A 20,178-nucleotide genomic window follows, 5' to 3' on the forward strand; every position below is an offset into this window, starting at 1 on the left:
CTCCTGTCTCTGATGATGAAACGTCATCGTCGCCATGGTCACGTCACCCTCCAGCAACAATTGTCACCTTCTCTCATCAATGCTGTGATGTCAAGCTTGAACATGGTTATAAAGCCGCCTGCTATAGATCCACGATGGTGCTCTGACGCCGCCTGTATGTGATTTCTAGAACAGACCAGAGCGTTGATTTCCAAAACCTGTGCACGTTGGTAGAAGCTCAAATATGAGGATGCATGCTACCTGTAGATGCTCCTATCAGAGGGATCCGTCTCAAAGGGTGAAACTGGCTCCCTTTCTGAATTTTCCAGTGAGAGCAGCCATTCCCAACACAGCTCTGGACATCCAAACTAAAACCATGTGCAGACTTTGGTGACCGCAGATAAAAAGACACGTTCCATGAGCTGTGGGAAGAGGCAGCTCGTCCCCCAGTTCATTGAACTTGTTCAGCCAGAGCGTTGAACTCTTTAGCTCAATCAGCTGCATTTGCAAGCAATCAATCAGGGATAAATCCAATTACTGGCAACAAACACAGTCTGAACTCAGGTCGTGGATGTGTGTACGGTTGAATTTTAATGGCCTTCTATCAACTTCCTCATCTCAAGTATGTTCTGATCCATGACACGTCTGTGGAATGCACATTAGTGCTGTTAGTAACAGATTTTATCCCACTGTTGAAGCTGGATCGGATCAGACAAAATTCCAAGCAGTTGCTCAGCTGTTAAGTGGAGGCATGTGTGTTTTTATACTACCTTTAAAAAAAAAGAACACTGTATAGTAAAGGCGTTACTATAAAACAGAGAGAAAATAAAGAATGCTTTCAAATATCAAACATTCCTCTCCTTCTTTATTCACTCCCAAATTATTTCACTTCTTGTTTTTTCTTTTCTTCCTCCAACTCATTTTTTGTCCTCAAGGTAGCCTGAGGGTGCCAGCTGTGTGTGTGTGTGTGTGTGTGTGTGTGTGGGAGCCAGCAACACACACAGCTCACAGCTGCATTTTTAACAATAGAGCTCAGTGAGTGTGTGAACGTGTATCTAATGGTTACCTCTGCACAACACCCCTGACAAACCAGGTTTTAGTCACATTTCAAATTTGAGGGAAAAGCATTCGGCTTCATTTTAGTGCACAACCCATTTTATTCATGAAACAAACCGTTTAGATTGAGCTGAATGGAAAATCTGTGCACGGACACACACGCAGGAATAATGGAGAAACTGATCTCTGTCAGTCAGAGTGCATGCTGGCAAAGGTGGAGCGAAGGAAGAAATTAAATATTTATAGTCAGCCAATTAAAGCGATGGTAGTCCCGGTGTTCCGTGAATCCGGGCAGACATTAACGCGGCGCTAATAAGATGGTTTCAGCAGCCAGTGAAGGCAACAGCAGGCAGGCCCAGAGAGACGTCTGGTGTCAGGAGCCGTCTGATTTGTGCTTTAGCTTGAAGCAGGTGAACGACATGTCGCATGGATCGTAGAGCGCTCGTGTCCCTCCTTTCTTCCTTTTGACTCTGTTTTGACGAAACGGTTTTCCCCACCCTCCCCTTGTCTCTGTTTTCTTCACTGTAATTCATCAGGGAAACGGACCCTCGGCACCACACGTGCATCGGCCGCATAAATACACATGCTAGCATGCCGGACGGCTGTGAAAGCGGCTGCACAGATGCCTTGGACCAAAGGAAACAATTCACAAATGCCTTTTTATTGCTTTCTGCTCACAGGCTGCGTCACTGTGACCTGCTGACTCATCATCACCAAAGGACACACAGCTCATTGTAACACACTCCACCTTCATGGCTTCCGTAGCGCTATTCTTAGCAGAGTAGGGGGGAGTTTTCTATTACAATCAGAAAATCGGTGCATATTGATACTGTGTGTGTGTGTGTGTGTGTGTGTGTGTGTGTGTGTGTGCGTGCGTGTGTGTGTGTGTGTGTGTGTGTGTGTGTGTGTAATGTAACTTATGCGGGGCCCATATGCTTCTCTTACCCTCCCATAAAACACACATCGGCCATGAATCCATCACCATTTATTAACCTTTAACCTTTGACCCCGTCATTGACCTGCGCCGCCATCGCTGACTGCGTTGCAGCAACTTTGGGTGTTAAACGTGAGGCAGAGCAAACATCAGCAAACATCAGCAAACATCCCTCCGCGTGTGTGGGAGGGCAGAGGAAGAGAGGGAGGCTAATCAGCTATTATTAATGAGGGAGAATCAGGTCATTAATATTTAAAGCGTGTCACCGGGGCCAGGGCCACCACTGCGTGTGCAGGCCTACATACAGAGTGGGTGGAGGGACCATGGCCATGTCCTCAGCATCACAGCGAGACCTCCTCCATTACAGGAGGACAGAGGCGGAGACAAATTCGTCCTTTAGAGGAAGAAGGGACGAGGACGACTGGGAGTGAGTGAGTGAGTGAGTGAGTGAGTGAGTGAGTGAGTGAGTGAGTGAGTGAGTGAGTGAGTGAGTGAGTGAGTGAGGGTAATTACCGATTAATTACTCCTACATGAATCCGTGTCGCAGGATTATACGTTCAGCGTGATGTCGACCACAGTTCACAGAGCAGCAGGTCCATGATGAAGCTGTCTCGGGCTGATTTTTTGGGGGGGTTCCTCTGAGCCTGGCCCTTTATTTCCCCACCTGTCTGTACAGCGACTTAATTGCCTGGAAGATTCATTAGGATGGTGAGAGTCGCAGCCCCTCCGGACGCTCCCCTTCTCCCCCATTTTGAGGATTACGTTACCTTTGCTCTGCAGGGGCAGCGTTGATTAGCCATATTAATGGGAGGTGGATTGGAAGGGGGGGGGGCATCTTCTCTAATGGGGCTGTTGTGTAATAAACCTGAGTTTGCTGAGCAGAACAGAACTTGTCTTCAGAGTCGGGAATGTTGGTAGAAGAGTGATTTGTGTGATTTGCAGGTCACCGTAAACCTGCTCCCATCATCGCCTGCTTTCACGTCAGTGGTTTGTTTGAACAAACCACCGCCGCGGCTCTGTCAAAGTGCACCGGGCGATTATGGGTTTGATTACATTTCCTCGGCTCCTCGGTCAGCCCCCCTCCCCCGTAAAGAGCCGGCTTCGCCTCGATGATGAATGGCTCTTTTAATTGTTTCTAATTGACTGCTCTGAAAGACTTTGTTATGAAACACTGCCAATTTAGTAACACCGATACACTGTAGTGCCTTATTAATTCTCTCCCATCTGGCTCAAGCACTGTGAAAATGAAGGGAACTCCATCTGTGCATTTGTGGGCCAACAGGCAGCAAAGACTACTGGTGTAAGGGCATGCCAGTTTATAAAAGCAGGAACACTTTGATATTTATTCATTGCTCCGTTTCTGAGCCTCCGGTGCATTTAAACCCTCCATGTTTTGATGATCTGAATGTTCGCACAAATGCAATTTTGATCACTTGTTGTAATGAGTGGAGAGAAAACACTTTAGCTGTTGCATTTAAGTTGCCATGCAGGGCAAAAATAAACTTGAAGAGAGTGAAAAGCAGCTTGCTGATTGGGCCGCTGACGTTACGCACGTCGGGTGCGTGAACTGTCGCATCGGTGTGATGGAGAACCGCGTCCTCGGCTCTCGCGCCCTCTTCGATTCGCAGATTTCCCTTTTATATTTGTATCATCTGTCAAATGGAACAAGCCCTTTCAATGTTACCCCTCCGGTGGAAAACGCCCCAAATCCTGGATCTGTATCGATATGCCGTCAACTTCGATATGCTGCATCACTGCGCTGCAACTTCAGCGTTTATATTATCATTTATGATGAGGCCTTATTGGTTAATAAATCCTCCTCCTGCCACCCTGCAGCTCGGGCTCCTCCCGCCACACCACAGAACATTTGCATACATATTGTCTCGCACCTTTAGATAGACTCTCTCCTCCCTTAATCCACTCTTACTCCATATGTATCCTTGAAATGGCAAGTTTGGACGGTGTAATAAATGAGAGCAGAGGGAGGGGGACCCAAAGGTTGCCTGTCGGTGTCATGTTGTGACGCCTCGCTGTGTTTATGTTGGCTCCTCGAACAGGTGAGAGGGTGCTCATGTTTTTCTTTGTTCTATCCCCACCTCCTGGTTTCCTGAGTCGCTTGTGTGTCCTGCCAACCCTCCAGGTGTCAATGCAACACACAGATGCAAGGACGTACGGCTGCGTTATCCTGGGACATCATCATAAAATCTGCTGTTCATGCCTTTTCTGACAAAGGTGTTAGCTATCAACAAGCCCACTCAGTATAATCCCAACGTCTTCATAGTGCATCCATATTTGTGACAATGGTACAAGATCCTGTCTATCAGTTGTTTGTCAGTGATTTTCTGTTTTTCAAACTAGCTGTTTTCTATTTTCTGCACACATTCGGGGCCTCGCCTCATCAGGAAGCTACTCAGCCGGTTCAAATCTATGATTTTGTCCTGCTGTAACTGTGCCTGCAAATATGAATAAATACATGCAGTGACAGTGTTACTGCTGTTTGAACTGCTGTTCCTCTGCAGGTCTGTGTGTGAAGCTCTGACATTAAATATGCCCTGTTTATGGGGAGTTTTCTGCACAAATTTAAATTTGAAAGCCGGCATTGAGCCCGTTGTTCTCAGTGTTCCCCCTTCTCCTCTCCTCCAGTCTGCTGCCTCCGTCCCCACAGCTCAGGGGCTGACAGATGTTTGGCGGGCTGGCCCGCCATAATAAGTGTATTGCGGGGCGTCTCAGGTGGCTGCTGCTGGCTGTTCTTTGAGTACTTCACCGCCAGGATAGGACAGGACATTTCCTGAGGCTGTTTGTGAAAGTGGGGAAGATGAAGAACTGAGGACAACACCGATGCAGAAGATTTGTTTTCGGATTTCGTTATAGATGTGTGCGTACTTTAATTTGGTGTAGGCTGCAGGTTGGTTGTTGGTTACAGGGTCGGTATTTTTTAATAAATGTTGCTGTTTTTATACAGAGATCAGGATCAATTGTCAGAGAGAGAAGGGCTATAAAAAATATTTTAAGCTCTGATATGTTTCTGTAGACTTCCCAAGCATACCCCGACAAAATTCATCAATGATCGGTGATGTTTTTTTTAGTACCAACACATATAAATGGAATTGTAAATGTGCTGCTTTAGCTTTGGTGCAACAGGTAATTTGCTAACTTAGTCATGAACAAATTGGGATAGGGTCAAAGAACGTTATCTTCCAAATAAAAATCAAAAAACAGGAAAAGCTGAACTGTTCCAGAGGAAGACAAACACAAATTCTACAAAAATCTAAATTGAAGAGTACTCAGTATGTTGACACCACAGAATCCAGCCAGCAGACACTTTGTCATCCACAACTGGTGGGAGATGAAAGCTAAACACAGTTTTTGTTGATAGAAGTTAAACTCTAAAAATGAGAGTGTAGACGAGAGGTGGGTGGTAACGCGGGGTACAAAAGAAAGGTGGCAAAAGGGGCTACAAACACTTCAAGGTAGCTTGAGTCTGTGTGTTTTCATATTTATAGGCATTCAGACAGCGAGGCCATGTCCTCTTCATGCACTCACTATTTCCCCTGTAAGATTGATCTGAAGCTGTGTGTACCTGTGTGTACGGAGGTACAGCAAATATCTGCATACTAGCCCTGCTCTGTGCTTATTTTGATGTCCTGTTTTCATAATTTTTGCATTTCAAAAGAGACCTTTACAAATGTCTAGCTGCTGACTCTCTTAAGACAGCTGAGCGACATGCGAAAGGACAGACAGACCAGACAGGTCAGTCTGAGATCTGCAGTAAGCCCTATATCAGCCTGGCTTTGGTGTCTTATTGGATGGTAAGGCCCTTCAGTTTACATGCAGCTCTGCAGACCCAACCACGGGGCAACGACTGAGAGGGACGGGATTGATCTGTGCTAACCAGCATGGTGGACGGCAGAGACGCTGTGGATCACTGCGTCTATCTGTTTGCGTGTCTGTAATTATCGATATGATGAGCAACTCTCCTGCCTCAGAGCTTTCTCAGATATTTCTAATTTGTGATAACATATGCAAGTGCGGGTGCGAAAGCTGTCAGCTTATTCCATTTTTGTGGCCCTGCATTAATAATCATGTCGCTACCCCCGTGCATTCATTGGAGACTTTATGGAGAAACAGCTCAGTTTATGTCAATGTAGCCGCGGAGGCGGAACACGATGAATTGGTGTGCACCGCAGCACTGGCCATGCAGACAGTTACGTAAGAGGGAAGAGCTAAAGGTTGTCTTGTCTCCCGAAACACAGGACATGCATGCAGGCACGCCAAGCAGTGATAGGTGGCATTCTTGCCTGATTAAAATAAAGGCTGCTTTATGCAAAATTAAAAAAAAAAAAAAAAGATTAAAAACTGTCCTCAGCTTTACTCAAATGCATCAAGAATCACAGTAAAATACAAACCACCCAGAAGTAAAGCAGTTTTTAATAAAAGGCCATGGTGTACTGCTTCATGTATAAATAATTATCAGAGTCTTCTGGGAGCTGTCCATGTAAAATTAGATTGCTGATTGCCAATCTAAATAATTAACAGTGTGATTATGGGAAGAACGGTTCATGCGCTCTCTCCTCTCTGCAGATTTTAGAACTGTCATATGGCAATTGTGAAATAATAATAAGCAGCCAGTATGGCAACATTGTGGGAGACAGCTAGCGTATGCTGTTGCTATCACCCCAGATGCTAGGAGCAGTGTTAATAGTCCTCTGTCTGAGCCACTCATCACCATGACAGACCGTAAAGCTGTCGCGGTGGGGACAAAATGTCCGTGCTCTGAGCTATGCGCGCAAGACGTGTCTGTAACTAAATGCCGCGCGACCTTGAACTCAGGTGTACTAATGAGTCCAGTATTATCAACACGAACAACAGCAGAAAAAATAACAGAAATACACTCTCTTTTTTTGTCCATTCCCATGGGAATATTATCCGTCCGTCAGTGTGTTTTTGGACCAGAAATGGCATGTTATAGTAATATTTTTCATACAACTGAGGATGTGAGCGAGAGAGGACACCCGCATTATCTTAGCAAACCTGATGAGCAACTCTTCAAAATATCTAAATGGAAGCAACATTTCTGTTGAGCTTCATCAATCAAGCAAGAGAACCAGAAGTTGACTATAGAAAACGACATTGCATTTGCATTTCATAAACAGCTTGTTAATGCATGTAGGAACAGGAGGAGCCCTGACAGAGCCCTACAAGATTACCTCCAGCACTCGTGCTCACTTCTGCCCAAACTGTCAGAAAGAGACTCAATGATGGGCCCAACTTCCACCTCTGAGGCCTGCAGTTACAGCCCAGACCTGTTCTCTTTACAGATTAGAGCAGGTTTACACATGTATTGCCTGCATGACCAGTTTATTGGTGGGTGAGTGATGATCAGGGGAGGCTGTCCTTGGAGGGCCCCACACACCTCCATGTGCTAGGAAGAGGGAAAAGAGTTACCCTGGCGGGTATCAGGATGAGATCATATGAGTTCCCTCTGGTGCATGACAGTGTGTGTGATATGTGGCTGGAGTGTGTCAGCACTTCTGGATGATGAACTCTTTGGTGATATTGACTGACCTGCCCCTTCCCCAGGTCTGATTCCAATCCAACACCTCTGGGACTTCATGTATCGCTGCATTCACCACCACCATGTCCCAACACAGACAGTGCAGGAGCTGACTGATGTCTTAATCCAGGTCTGGGAGGAGCTCCCCCAGGACACCATCCGTCATGAAGAGTACTGAGCTATATGACCTGTCATGAGTTGTGATCTCATTTTCTCACTTTGGTTTTTAATCCAGTACTGGAATATTTCATGCATGGAGATCTGAGAGGTGTCATTTAGGCGCTCTCTTCTTTTTTTTTCATTTTGTTTTTTTGTTTCATCAAGAATGCAGGAGAGAGACACCTGACTGCCAAACAGCCTCCTTTGCAGCAAGATGTCACTGACCTGGGTCATCATCCTCGTTCCCCTTTACTCTGGATGCAGGTTATAGTCTCCTCTCACACTTGACCCCCTCCCTCGATCTCCTCCACCATCTATTCAGCGGGCAACCAGGCATTCTTGACATTTTGCAAAGGTTGAAAGACAAAGGACCTTTGTCTACTAATAAGGCTGGACTCTGTACCCTACCTGAATGAGAACTGAAAATGTTCTTGTGTGGCTGAAAGAGGGAAAGTGGTGTGCAGGTCAGGGATTTCAATTTCAACTTTTAATGAATGGCCGTGGTCATCATTGCTCCATTTGCTCTTGCTCTAAAGTGCAAAGTGACCCCCTTCTCAGCATTTCTGCTCTCTAATGTCTGTCTGACATGAGATGATTTCAACATCTTGTTTATTAAACATGTATATGTGACCCATCGATGACGAGTCTCAGAAACGGGTCACTTTTGGCGTCATTTTCAAGTTTTCCTCAGGGAAACCTGTGGGATGGAGGTCTTTGACAGCTTTGCCTGAGTGGCCTTGGAATATAACGGGAAAAGATGTGACCCGTGCTCACGTTTAGGACAGTGCAGCACTGTGACCTTACACAAACTCGTGCACAGGCCAAACAAAGCAAAAGACACGGTCCGGTCGCCATTTACAGGATTTTTTTTTAAAGGTGATGATGCAAATAACAAACAAAATAGTATTAAAAACAAGTTGGAAATTCTAACAGCTATCTGTAGCAGTTCTTTGCCACTAGCAACATCATTGATTTGACCAACGCTTCTCAGTTGCATCTATAACGGTACAATATTCCACATCCCTGCAATCGCTTGAAGAGGAACTCGCAACACCCAAGGGCCTTCTGGTCGCTTCTCATCTCTCGCTCTCATCCATTACACCCTTCAGCTCTTCCTCTCACCTCCCTCACCGCCTCCCCCAATCTCTATTGCACCTTATTCCACCACAATGTTCTCTGGAAGGAAAAAAAAGTTGCACCAAAACAGCTGAAGTGAGGAAAAAAATAGGCCCTTTTGTGGAGGATTAAGTAATGACAAAGGTGCAATGAAACTGAGAGCAACATGAGTTATTGCCACCTGGACGAACCCCCGACCAACTTCTTGTTTTAGTTATTGGTTCCCAGTCTGCCCGTGTCACTTTGAGTTATGTCTAAATTATTCCTTCTCATAACGTCGCTGCTGTTCTGTTGCATGTCCCCGAATTGCATCGTTCTTTTCAAGCCGCAACAATTTTTTACATAGATGCCAACTTAAAAGTCAGAACACAATCTACATTGTGTGTGTGTGTGTGCGTGTGCGTGTGTGTGTGTGTGTGTGTGCGTGCGTGTGTGTGTGTGTGTGTGTGTGTTCAGCCTCAACATTACATAATCGACCAGTTAAGAAAAAAAACAAAACAAAACAAACAAAAAAAACCAGCTGTGGTTATGACATTAGACTCGCTAAAGACAGCTTTAACGAGGAAAAGTGACACTATCTAAAAGAATGCTGCTTTAAATTCAGCTTCCTCTTACTAACAAGGTGCAGAAATGTTCAGCGTGTGTATGAGCCGAGCTATAAAAATGGCATCTTTAGATTCGCTCGTCTTTATGTTTGTCTCCAAAGATGGAGACTAAACCCACGGCCCCTCTCTGTCACTCACTGGAATGTGGGCAGAGATATGGGATCGGGCTTCTAGACTCATTCTGCAGCATCTCATGAGCCAATATTAGCCACGCAGTCGTTGTTTTACCCATGAGCACGTTGCCTTGGAAACATTGCATAAGACGGAGTGGGAAAGCAGGATGCCCCTTGCTGATTAGGAGACAAAGTGGCAGATCTCTCTTTTTCTATCCTTGTCTCCCCTTTTATCTTCTACATGCACCTTCTTCTTTTTCCTCACCTCAACACTTCTAACCAACCATGTGAGAACACCGGAGCTTTTCCCTCCATAACACATGTTGAATCAGCCCCACCCAGCACCTCTATATCAAGCTCAACTGCACATTCAGCCTTATTCACGCCCGGGATTTGACTGAATTAAAGCGACTTTAGGAAGGGTGAATTATGACTGCAGCCGAGATGATTCTGTCGTGCACAAACACCTGCGCCGCTGTGTGATGCATCATGCCCTTGGTTATTGTCTGGAGCCAGTCGCAAAAGTTTTATGATCACCGACACACACACACACATACACGTAAAACATGCAAACTTTAAACAGAAAGCCATTTGCACCATCAAACCCAGAGCATTATCCATGATGCAACACTGCTACGCTTGACCTTCAGTATGATTTCCATAGCGACACATGATGTGTGACTGGAACCCAAAATCGTGGGTTCCAGCAAACACAGACGCCAGTGCTGATCCTAGATGTACTCTTAAATCATTTAAACGTATACAGTCTGACCAGGGTGTAAAACACAATCTCATGTGCAATCAGTCTCATTCATCACTTCTGTGCATGTTGTGCGTGCAGGTGCCGACCTCGGCGGCCTGATGGACCTGGAGTCCCTGTACCGGGGCGTGGAGCAGAGCATCAACCACACCCGGGCGGGGCGAATGCGCAGACAGAGCCTGGAGAGGTCGTATAACATCGAGGTGCTGCTGGGCGTGGATGACTCGGTGGTCCAGTTTCACAGGAAGGAGAACGTCCAGAAGTACCTGCTCACACTCATGAACATCGTAAGAGTTGATCAAATATAAAATATAGTTAATAATTATTTCATCAGTAATTAATATACTGGGGGGCTCTTTGTTATAAATATTTACAGCAAATCCTTTATTGAAGAAAAAACACATGTGCACATGTATAACTCCAATATTTAAGAAATAGTTGGAGCTCAGCTGTTATGTGCTGTTTATGGTTAATAACTGAAAATAGTTTATAAAGATAAATTAGCGCAGGAACCCTCAGTTTATATTGGAAGAAATGACACAGGAGATCATTTTGACCAGCAAACTCCAGGAAACATGGAAATTGTGTCCTTTCGCTCTTGGTGGACGTTGGAAAACATCTTATTTTGTCAAAAGGACATTTGTCATGTGCTTGGAAAAAATTGAATTCTATAAATAAAAAAACTTCTATTTCAGTTTGAGATGAAATAAATTAAAAAAAGGTAAAAGGAAGAGGTTAAAGAAACATGCACACACACACACACACACACACACACACACACACACACACACACACATACACGCAAACCATGTGAATAAGGATTCATTTCCTTTGTCATTACAACATGTTTTTCTCAGCCAGTTGTAATCCTGTGTTCTCTATCCTGAGATTTAATCAAATTCTGATGTGTATGTTTATGTCTGTGTTTTTGTGCTTGCGTGTGTGTGTGTTTGTGTGTGTTACACTGATTTGTAAGGCTCAGGAATGAATGTTTGGATGTCTCTTTTTCATTCCTTTATATCCTCTGATGACGTGAGTACTTAATAATAGTAATTCCATTTTGCAATTTTAGTAAGCTAAAAACGACCCATATTGATGGCTTTGGCTCATTTCACAAGCCTGCTGTTTCCAGTCCTGCAGGTACACCCTCCGTGTGTACCAGCTGGACCTACGTGGCTCTGACCACATGCTGATGTTCCACCGTTTGCTGCCTGATGCTTGGCCAAGAAAGTTATAGAGCACAAATTACACAAAGAAGAAGATGCGTGCAGTAACACTTGGATGTGAATGTCATATCAGCTCAGTTTAAATATTCAACAAATTGTCGCCTCTCATGATGGATCGGATGGAATTTGGTCAATAAATCTGGTCCTCAGTCATTTGATATAATGGAACAGTGAGGATGGAAGAGTAGCTTGGTGTAACTTAGCTTATGATTAGGTAATTACACACGTTCTTGTGTGCGTGTGTGTGTGTGTGTGTGTGTGTTTGTGTGTCTGTGTGTGTGTGTCTGTGTGTGTGTGTGTGTCTGTGTGTGTGTGTGTGTGTGTGTGTGTGTGTGTGTGTGTGTGTGCACGCGCTTCTTTGGGGATATCTGAGATTTCTGATGTTTGTAGGACATCAAAGCTCTCCCTCAGAAAATGATTAAATCCTGTCTGTAAAGTTCAACTAGAGTGTGTGTGTGTGTGTGTGTGTGTGTGTTTGTGTGTGTGTTAATTTAAGTGTTTGTTTCGAGTTGTGCTTCCCACTCCTTTCCCATGTGATGTGTTTGCTTCCTTCCCATGTTGCAGTTTTGTTGATCAATGCTGATCAACAATAATGGGTCAAACCACCACGACGTTTATTGAGCAGCTGACCATAAACCACACCGACAAATGAGAAAACACGGACGTGTAAGCTGAGATGATATACACACACACAGTCGCTCAAAAGCATGTTGACAGGTCAAAACAGCTACTGAAGCTTTAGTTTGGCCCTTGAAGCATTTCATGTCACAACAATCACATGTCCTCAGAGTTGTTGAGGCTGTTTATTTCATTTGACTTTCGGCACAAACAATGGTTAGTTTGAGATGTATTGTGTACATTATTAACATGACTCCGCCAAAATTAGAGTGCCTTGGAGTCCCACAATGCTTTATTCTGGGATATCATACAGTTGACTTTGTGCTTCCTTACATTCTATCTATCTATGTTCTACTTTCCCCCACAGGGTCCATGAGTTATTATCATAATTTTAGTATGAGTAGAAGCCGTAGTAGTAGTTCTGATTGCTATGCAGATGACCCAGTTACATTTATCTCTGGCACCTGGTGAAACCTGACAGTTGTTAAAGCAGACTGAATGTTACTGGATGTTACAGTTTTATGGATGGATGGATGGATGGATGGATGGATGGATGGATGGATGGATGGATGGATGGATGGATGGATGGATGGATGGATGGATGGATGGATGGATGATGGATGGATGGATGGATGGATGGATGGATGGATGGATGGATGAATATTTTGTTGTTAAATTCGGACGCATTCGAAAGCAGACTACAATTGCACGTCTGTATAAATAAAACAGGATCACAGACAAGCGTAATGTATATTTCTTATACAAATTACTCCAAAGTCAGTACTAAAGAAAATATAAACATTGTAAAGGGAAGGTGCAGTGGAATGGGAGGCCACGCAGGGGTGTGTTAGAGCAATAATGCCGTAAACACTGTAAAATATGCTGGCTGGCAAATGCCAAGTGGAAGCTACCGTGCCGTAATCATCCTGTGGTGAGCATCAGGATGATAAATGGAATGGCCAGCAGTGATCTGTCTGTCTACCTGTCTGTCCTCCCTAATGAAGACCTTTGAGAGGTGCTACAAAGTGTTAATCACACTTGGCATGAATACTAATATTCACTGCTGACCAGGGAGAGTGTGTGTGTGTGTGTGTGTGTGTGTGTGTGTGTATGTGTGTGTGTGAGAGAGAGAGAGAGAGAGAGAGAGAGAGAGAGATAAAGCACAGTAAACTATTATATTTTGTCTGCACTTTAATGGCTTTAGCACAAGTATCATTTCTGTGAGAGGTGTTTTATCTTGAGAAATACCTCGGTAAGAACGTGTGTATGGAGTACTGAATCCTTAAATATAGGAACTCAGTGGTGAAAGAGCCACATGATCATCTGTCCAACGTCATGTCTAGTTCTTGTTGGGTTCAGCCCGATTGGGCTTGATGTTCTCATCAGCAGCTCTGTGTGTTTTTAATGCATCTTTTTTAATTGTTGCCTGACAAATTTTAATTGCAACTAAACGGAGCCCACGCTCCAGAATGAGTTGATTAAAGCACATGAGATCAGTGTAATAAAATATTCATATTGTCACTCAATTAAGCTTTTATGAAGGCAGTGCTATTAGCCTTAGTAAGGGCAAAAAAATTAATGAAATCAAAGAGAAACATCTCCAGTCTTCTTTAGCCTTTGTATTTAGCATCTGAAGCCATTAATGGTGCTGTAAAAGTAATATAAATGTAATGGAAACAAGTACAGTATAAATGCTGTAGTACATAAAATCATGTACAGATTGAGCCTCACTCTGAGTACATTTGGTTCCATCTTGGTGATCAATGCCTTTTCTGTGTTAATTCACCACAACACGGATGACCCGTCTTTGTGACTGTGGCATTAAGTAGATTGATAAGGAGCTCAGAATGTTCTGGATTCCCAGTAATTCACCAAATGGTCTCTTCTACTGCATATAAAGATGGCAGAAAAGTCAGAAGATCTTTATTTATCTTTAAGATCCTTAAAGTTTTATGTGTTACATTGTTTTCTCTTGATCATCTTTGGGATGTATCTCGTCTTGAATGGACTCTGTTATACCTGTGGCCAGGTCAGGAAGTAATCAGAGCTGCCTCCAGAGCTCAGAGGCAGGACCGCATGGAGAAACAGTGACCTGAAACCTTTGAACAACCAGGAGTATTCTCACAGCACCGTCTGGATCTGGAGGATCTTGAACGATGTGATCAAGAATCCTGATGGTCGGTCAGGCTGAGCTCCGGAGATCTGGTGTGAAGATGGGAGAAACTTCCAGAAGGGCGACCATCACTGCATCTCTCAGGAAAATCCACCTGGAGTTTTAAAAAAAAAAAAGCATATAAATGACAGTCAGACTGTGATGAGAGTAAAGTTGGTGGAAACCAGTCAGGACTCATCTCCTGCCCAGTAAGGTCCCTAGGATGAGGCGTGGTGGTGGCAGCACCCGGGACAGTTCAGAGTTAAGGGAGTCACATTAATTCATTTGATCACAGATGGATGTTAAAGGTCTGTTGCAATCCACTCGTGCACCCCCGACTGTGCCGACCACCATCCCATCAACACATGGCATGCTGAGTCATCATTACATCAGACAAATGAAGACAAATGAAGACAATACAGCCAGAACAGGAACTGTGTGCATGCGTGTGTGTGTGTGTGTGTGTGTGTGTGTGTGTGTGTGTGTGTGTGCGTGTCTCATTAGAGTGAAATCCACAGTGTTAAGGTCACCTGCAAGTCAACCAGCCCTAATTGGCCCAACAGTTGTCAAGGAAACAAGCTGAATCAGGCCAAATGTGAACTATTACACCAAAGTGTCATGTCATCTCAAATAAACCAACAAACATGATCACACACACACACACACAATCTTTGACTCATCTGACTGGACAGTTTGCCTCTAAAATTAATTCTTCACCTTGAATTTTAATGTTTTGGGCCCCACAAATGGTTTGTGAATGCCGTCCCAAATATAAGCACACAAAGAATGACACATCTACATTCACATACACACACGCACACGCACAAACACATGCACACACACACAGACTTAACATAACACACTTCCAGTGAGCAGAGATAACGAGGAAGTCTGGAAGAATGAAGAAGTGGCGCCTCATATTTCTGAATGACAGGCAGCGACAGAAATACCTGTCGGTTGCTAGACAGACAAGAAGCACACACACATGCAGAGTTAAAGAACTGCACAGAACTGCCTCTGCACAGATTCGTGATAGCTTAGCAGAAAGGAAAATTGTTCCAGTTCAGTGTTAGACTCTTCACTGCCATTAGTTCATCCTTCAACACTGAACAGCTTCTGAAATGTAAAATTGTCTCAGTTATGTGTAGCATCCCAATAGACTGTGATATAGTGGTCGTGTAACACATGTGGACAGTCTGTTTTATACTCTTGAGAGGAATATGTTAGTGCTTTACTAAATAATGAGAATCAATACCAGTTACAGAACAGAATGGACTAGATCACTCCCAGCGTTCTTCCCCTGTCAGCATCAGACCAATAACCATTGATAATATCAGATCAGCGCATGGTTTTATCATAGGCTGATATTACCATTGTTCAAATAACTTCCCTTATCTTAAAAAAAAAGATATTTGAAAAGATGTGTGGAACTCAAAAAATGCTGGAAGCCCTCAAGTCTGCGGAACTCAACTGCGTCTTGCTTATTTTCCACCTCATGGTGTAGAAATCTGATTACCTCTTGATTACGTCTGCAGTGTTTCCTTTCTCTTATGTAATGCGGTCCTCCGTCGACTGTTAAAGTTCACACACTTTACTTTACATGCGTCTCCAGTGTGGAAAACCATAAAATGGATGCCGGCACGGTTGATGTCGTCAGCTGAAAGTCACCCTCTTCCTACAATGAAGCTTGAATTTGACCTCATTTTGAGGTTTTGGGGGAAATGATGTAAAGTTGCTAAGCCTTGACGTTAAAGTCCTGGTTATATGTTGATGTAATCCATAATGTTTTTTCCAAAAAGGCTGTGGTTAGCAAATTAGCACCCACACTCGGAATTTTTCCGAATGGGATGCTGGAATCTGTAACTATACGCCGCAATCGCCTGTTAAAATGCATTGTTTCCATCCCTTTCAAACTTCTTTCCCCCAGCTGTAACTCTGTCAATATTTGTGGCGTTCTTCAACTCTCCATTCTTCTCTCTGTCTGTCGGGGTGTGTGTGTGTGTGTGTGTGTGTGTGTGTGTGTGTGTGTAAGGGTGCATTTTGGTCTACAGTGTGTCCATCAGCTATCTCATTACTGCTGTCTGTTTTTACATCTCTTTGCCTCATTAGGCTCCACACGCAGCCACTGAGGACACCAGGCCCCAACTCCTGCACCAATTTACCCTTCTCTTTCTGCACACTCGTGCACGCGCGTGCGTGTGTGTTTCAGTGTGTGTGCTTGGCCAGTATAATGCTCTTTGCATCTCCCTTGTCAAACAACTTTGTGTCCCTGCATTTTGCACTTTCTTTCTTTTGCATCTTCCTTCCTTCATCTGTTCTCTATCTGTGCTCATAGGAGGAAGAGGTTTTTTTATGTCCTCTTCATCCCCCCCCCCCATAAGATGTTTTAAAGGTCATTTATAACTGCATGGCAGTTTGTGAGTTATACTTTGTCACAAGTCACACAAGGATTTAAACAAAGAAAAATTAACCATATGTTTTTTGAAGCTGAATTGTTTGTTTTCATTTGAACCATGATGTCATGATGGAAAGCTTCTCCTTTATCAAGAAATCACTTTTGACGTGTATTGTTTCGTTCTTGGTGTTTTTTCATTAAAACTTCAGGCCATGGACGTCTCAAGTCATATGGTGTTCAACAGATGCACTTCCAGAAGACAAAACAGACCAGTTCCAGTTGGAAAATTTAAAACAAAGACTTGTTTTGGTTCACATAACCTCCAGGACTTAAATGAACACATGACTGTAATGTAAAAATGTGATATCGTATGTGTAAAAGATGCACATGTGTGTTTCTCGGTGTGGCTCCAGGTGAACGAGATCTACCACGACAAGTCTTTAGGAGCAAAGATCAACGTGGTGCTGGTGCGGATTATCATGCTCGGCCAAGGAAAGGTAAGTTCCGGAAACACGCCAACCCTGTGGAAGAGTTGACTGAGATAATTGCTATATGTGCATCCGGCATGACTCGGCCAGGTCACAGGTGCACAGACACACAGAAACAAACACAGAGGCGCATGCATCCGCGCGTGCTTCAGCATGCACAGATGCCTGGAGCCTGTTATTCCAGTGGACTGAGCAAAAGAGGAACTAAAAGCATGCAGTCTCCCGGGGGAGTGTTTCCAAGTCGCACGCCTTCACAGTTCAGCACCAAAGCATACAGAAACTCTGCGCGTTATGCAATCACTGTTCTTCCCAGTAGGCTGCAGCACAGAATCATGGGAAGTCCAGGAAAAGATAAACAATCAATGATAGCCCTCCCTCATTCATAAACAGGCCAGACAATGATGGAAGCATCATTTTCTTCCTTTTGGTAACTCAATCTGCCAGTCTGAAAGGGAAGAACTGAGAGAAAAGATGGAGGGCAGAGAAAAGGAGAGAGAGAGCAAGAAAGGGCAGGGATTACCCAATAAATGATTTGATTGCTGGGTAGGTCCTCTGTGATACTGTGATGCTGCTGTAGCCTTATCGCTTCCTCTGCTCCCTGCAGTCCCATGCGTGCATTCTCTCCCTTTCTCTCTCTCTCTCTCACACACACACACGCACACACACACACATTGGTCATTCTAGACCAGCCTCTGTGCAGCTTTGGCCAAAGCTCTGGCTGTCCATCATTCCCAATTACCGTGGCAATAGAGCTGCACCCAGACAGGCTGCGGATTGGTTCTGTGACCCTGAACATGGGCGCACATGCACGCCCACGCACTTCACAACTTCACACAAACATTTCAGTGCAAGATTTACACATGGAGCACCATAAAATAGTATCTTTTGAAGGTTCTTAAAGCATAAATTCCTTAACTTTTGCACTAGCAGATTTAAATGGCGCGTTTGTCTTCAAACTGCACATTGTACACACACACTCTACGTGATATGTTATAGCTGTGCTTTGAGCTTGTGAAAATAGTGAGAAAATCTTTAAAGTGTTAAAGTTATGGGCTGTGGGTAGCAGAGAGGGTAATGGGGAAGGCAGGTGAAGGTGATTGGGAGAAGTTGCAGACATCTGTATCAGTGTGTGGGTTTGAATTTTAATCACAAGAGAATCTTTTGTACCTGTTCGCCACACATTCACGGCGCCACTAGGAACTACATGCAGTTAGCCCAAAGACTCTTAGCAGGAAGCTATGTATTCATTGTCATACTTGGTATTCACAAGATAAAGACAACAGAATTCTCAGCTTCACCAGATCCCTCTGAGGGTGTGTGCGTGTTCATCGGATGTACACCTCAGCAAATTGCTGGGATGTGCTGACATTGTAAAACAAAGTGACACTGCCCCCTACAGGTGTGGATAAATTCTGTTGAACAAAGATTGAAAACAGATCTCTATGTGTGTGTGTGTGTGTGTGTGTGTGTGTGTGTGTGTGTGTGTGTGTGTGTCCATTCCAGTCCACGAGTCTGATCGAAATAGGCAACCCGTCTCAGAGTTTGGAGAATGTGTGTCGTTGGGCCTTCCTGCAGCAGAAGCAGGACACGGGAGACGCGGAGTATCACGACCACGCCATCTTCCTCACCAGGCAGGAATTCGGCCCCACTGGCATGCAGGGTAAAGAAATATACAAGAACACCCCGAACTCTTTCTGCTCAACTTATTTGTCCAATCTGAAAGCGAGGAATTCTTGAGCAGATGCAGTAAATTCATCTCTTCTTTCATTGGCCTGAAACAGCTGCATCGTGCACTGTGGGATTGGTGGTTGGTGGTTTTTCTGTGCAGCAGAGTGCAGGCTAACAGCCAGGCCCAGGGGAGATGCCTCTAAAGGCAGTGGCCTATCCAGAAGCCCTTCAGCTGCCCTTGGACTGAGCCTTCAGCAGCAGGAAATCAATAAGCAGAGCAGGGCCGGCCACAGTCTCACAATTAAAGGCAGTATGAGACAGACAAGCACACAGGGAGTTGGAGATTGGCATGTGTACTGGAGGAAGGTGACAGTTTAGGGTTTTATGGATACACATAGCAGGGATGTGTCCGAAAGTACGCAAGCATGTCTCTTGACCGACACAATGCGCGCAGAGTCTCAACAGTTTGCAAGCCCTGAATCCAAAAGTTAAAAATGGGAACTCAGAGTGGATGTTTCCAAGGACCTTTCAAAGTCACCTCCCGTCCTGCCGCCACTTTCTGACGTCTCCAGCTGTTTCCCAATGAAGGTGAAGCTGTTTTTCGGCGCAGCAAAGCCATGAGGCGGAGACGCGCCTCTGCCAGTAACACTTCCAAATCCTGCAGCGAGGAAAAATGATGATAAATCACAATTCCGGAGAGTCAGGTGGATCCGGCAGCAGAGGATTCAGCCTGGTCAAAATGTGTAACTGAAATAGTCTCAAAGAGTAAAAGTTTAAATTTACTTGCTGTCTTTTGCTGTAATGACAGGTCCTGGCAAGTATTTCAGCTCAGTCTGTAAAAGTGTAGCCCAAAAGAAACCTTTGTGTTTTTTTTCCCCCTTGTTGCCTAGGTTACGCCCCAGTAACGGGCATGTGCCACCCCGTCAGGAGCTGCACTTTGAACCACGAGGATGGGTTCTCCTCTGCCTTTGTGGTGGCACATGAAACAGGACATGTGTAAGCTCATTCCCCCAAATTATCTTGTTTTTTGTTTCTAATAAAACTTTAACAACAAATAAAGACAAAATAGTAGCACATTTATTACTGTATTAATTAAATACATCCTTTTTTACCTCTCCCTCTCTCTCTGTGTGTCTCTGTCTCTCTCTCTGTCTCTGTCTCTGTCTGCAGGCTAGGGATGGAGCACGATGGTCAGGGTAACCGCTGTGGAGATGAAGTGCACATGGGCAGCATCATGGCCCCGCTGGTACAAGCTGCCTTCCACCGATTTCACTGGTCCAGATGTAGCATGCAAGAGCTTGGCCGCTACCTTCAGTGAGGCTCAAATACACAAACACTGTCGCATGCAAGCTAAT

The 20,178-nt window shown here is 44.5% G+C and overlaps 1 protein-coding gene across 2 annotated transcripts in view; it reads left to right on the forward strand.

The window, feature by feature from the left end:
* The window catches only part of LOC101063894 (A disintegrin and metalloproteinase with thrombospondin motifs 2-like), a 76,566-nt gene that overhangs the window by 44,118 nt on the left and 12,270 nt on the right, over nucleotides 1-20,178 (forward strand). For both annotated transcript variants that reach the window (XM_029847237.1, XM_011610739.2), the window contains exons 4-8: nucleotides 10,358-10,563; nucleotides 17,081-17,164; nucleotides 18,659-18,815; nucleotides 19,714-19,819; nucleotides 19,994-20,137. In XM_029847237.1, the coding sequence (XP_029703097.1) occupies nucleotides 10,358-10,563; nucleotides 17,081-17,164; nucleotides 18,659-18,815; nucleotides 19,714-19,819; nucleotides 19,994-20,137 (697 nt within the window). The remainder of the gene's footprint in view (nucleotides 1-10,357; nucleotides 10,564-17,080; nucleotides 17,165-18,658; nucleotides 18,816-19,713; nucleotides 19,820-19,993; nucleotides 20,138-20,178) is intronic.

The sequence above is a fragment of the Takifugu rubripes genome, chromosome 14, assembly GCF_901000725.2.
Source record: "Takifugu rubripes chromosome 14, fTakRub1.2, whole genome shotgun sequence".
In the NCBI taxonomy this organism is placed as follows: Eukaryota; Metazoa; Chordata; class Actinopteri; order Tetraodontiformes; family Tetraodontidae; genus Takifugu; species Takifugu rubripes.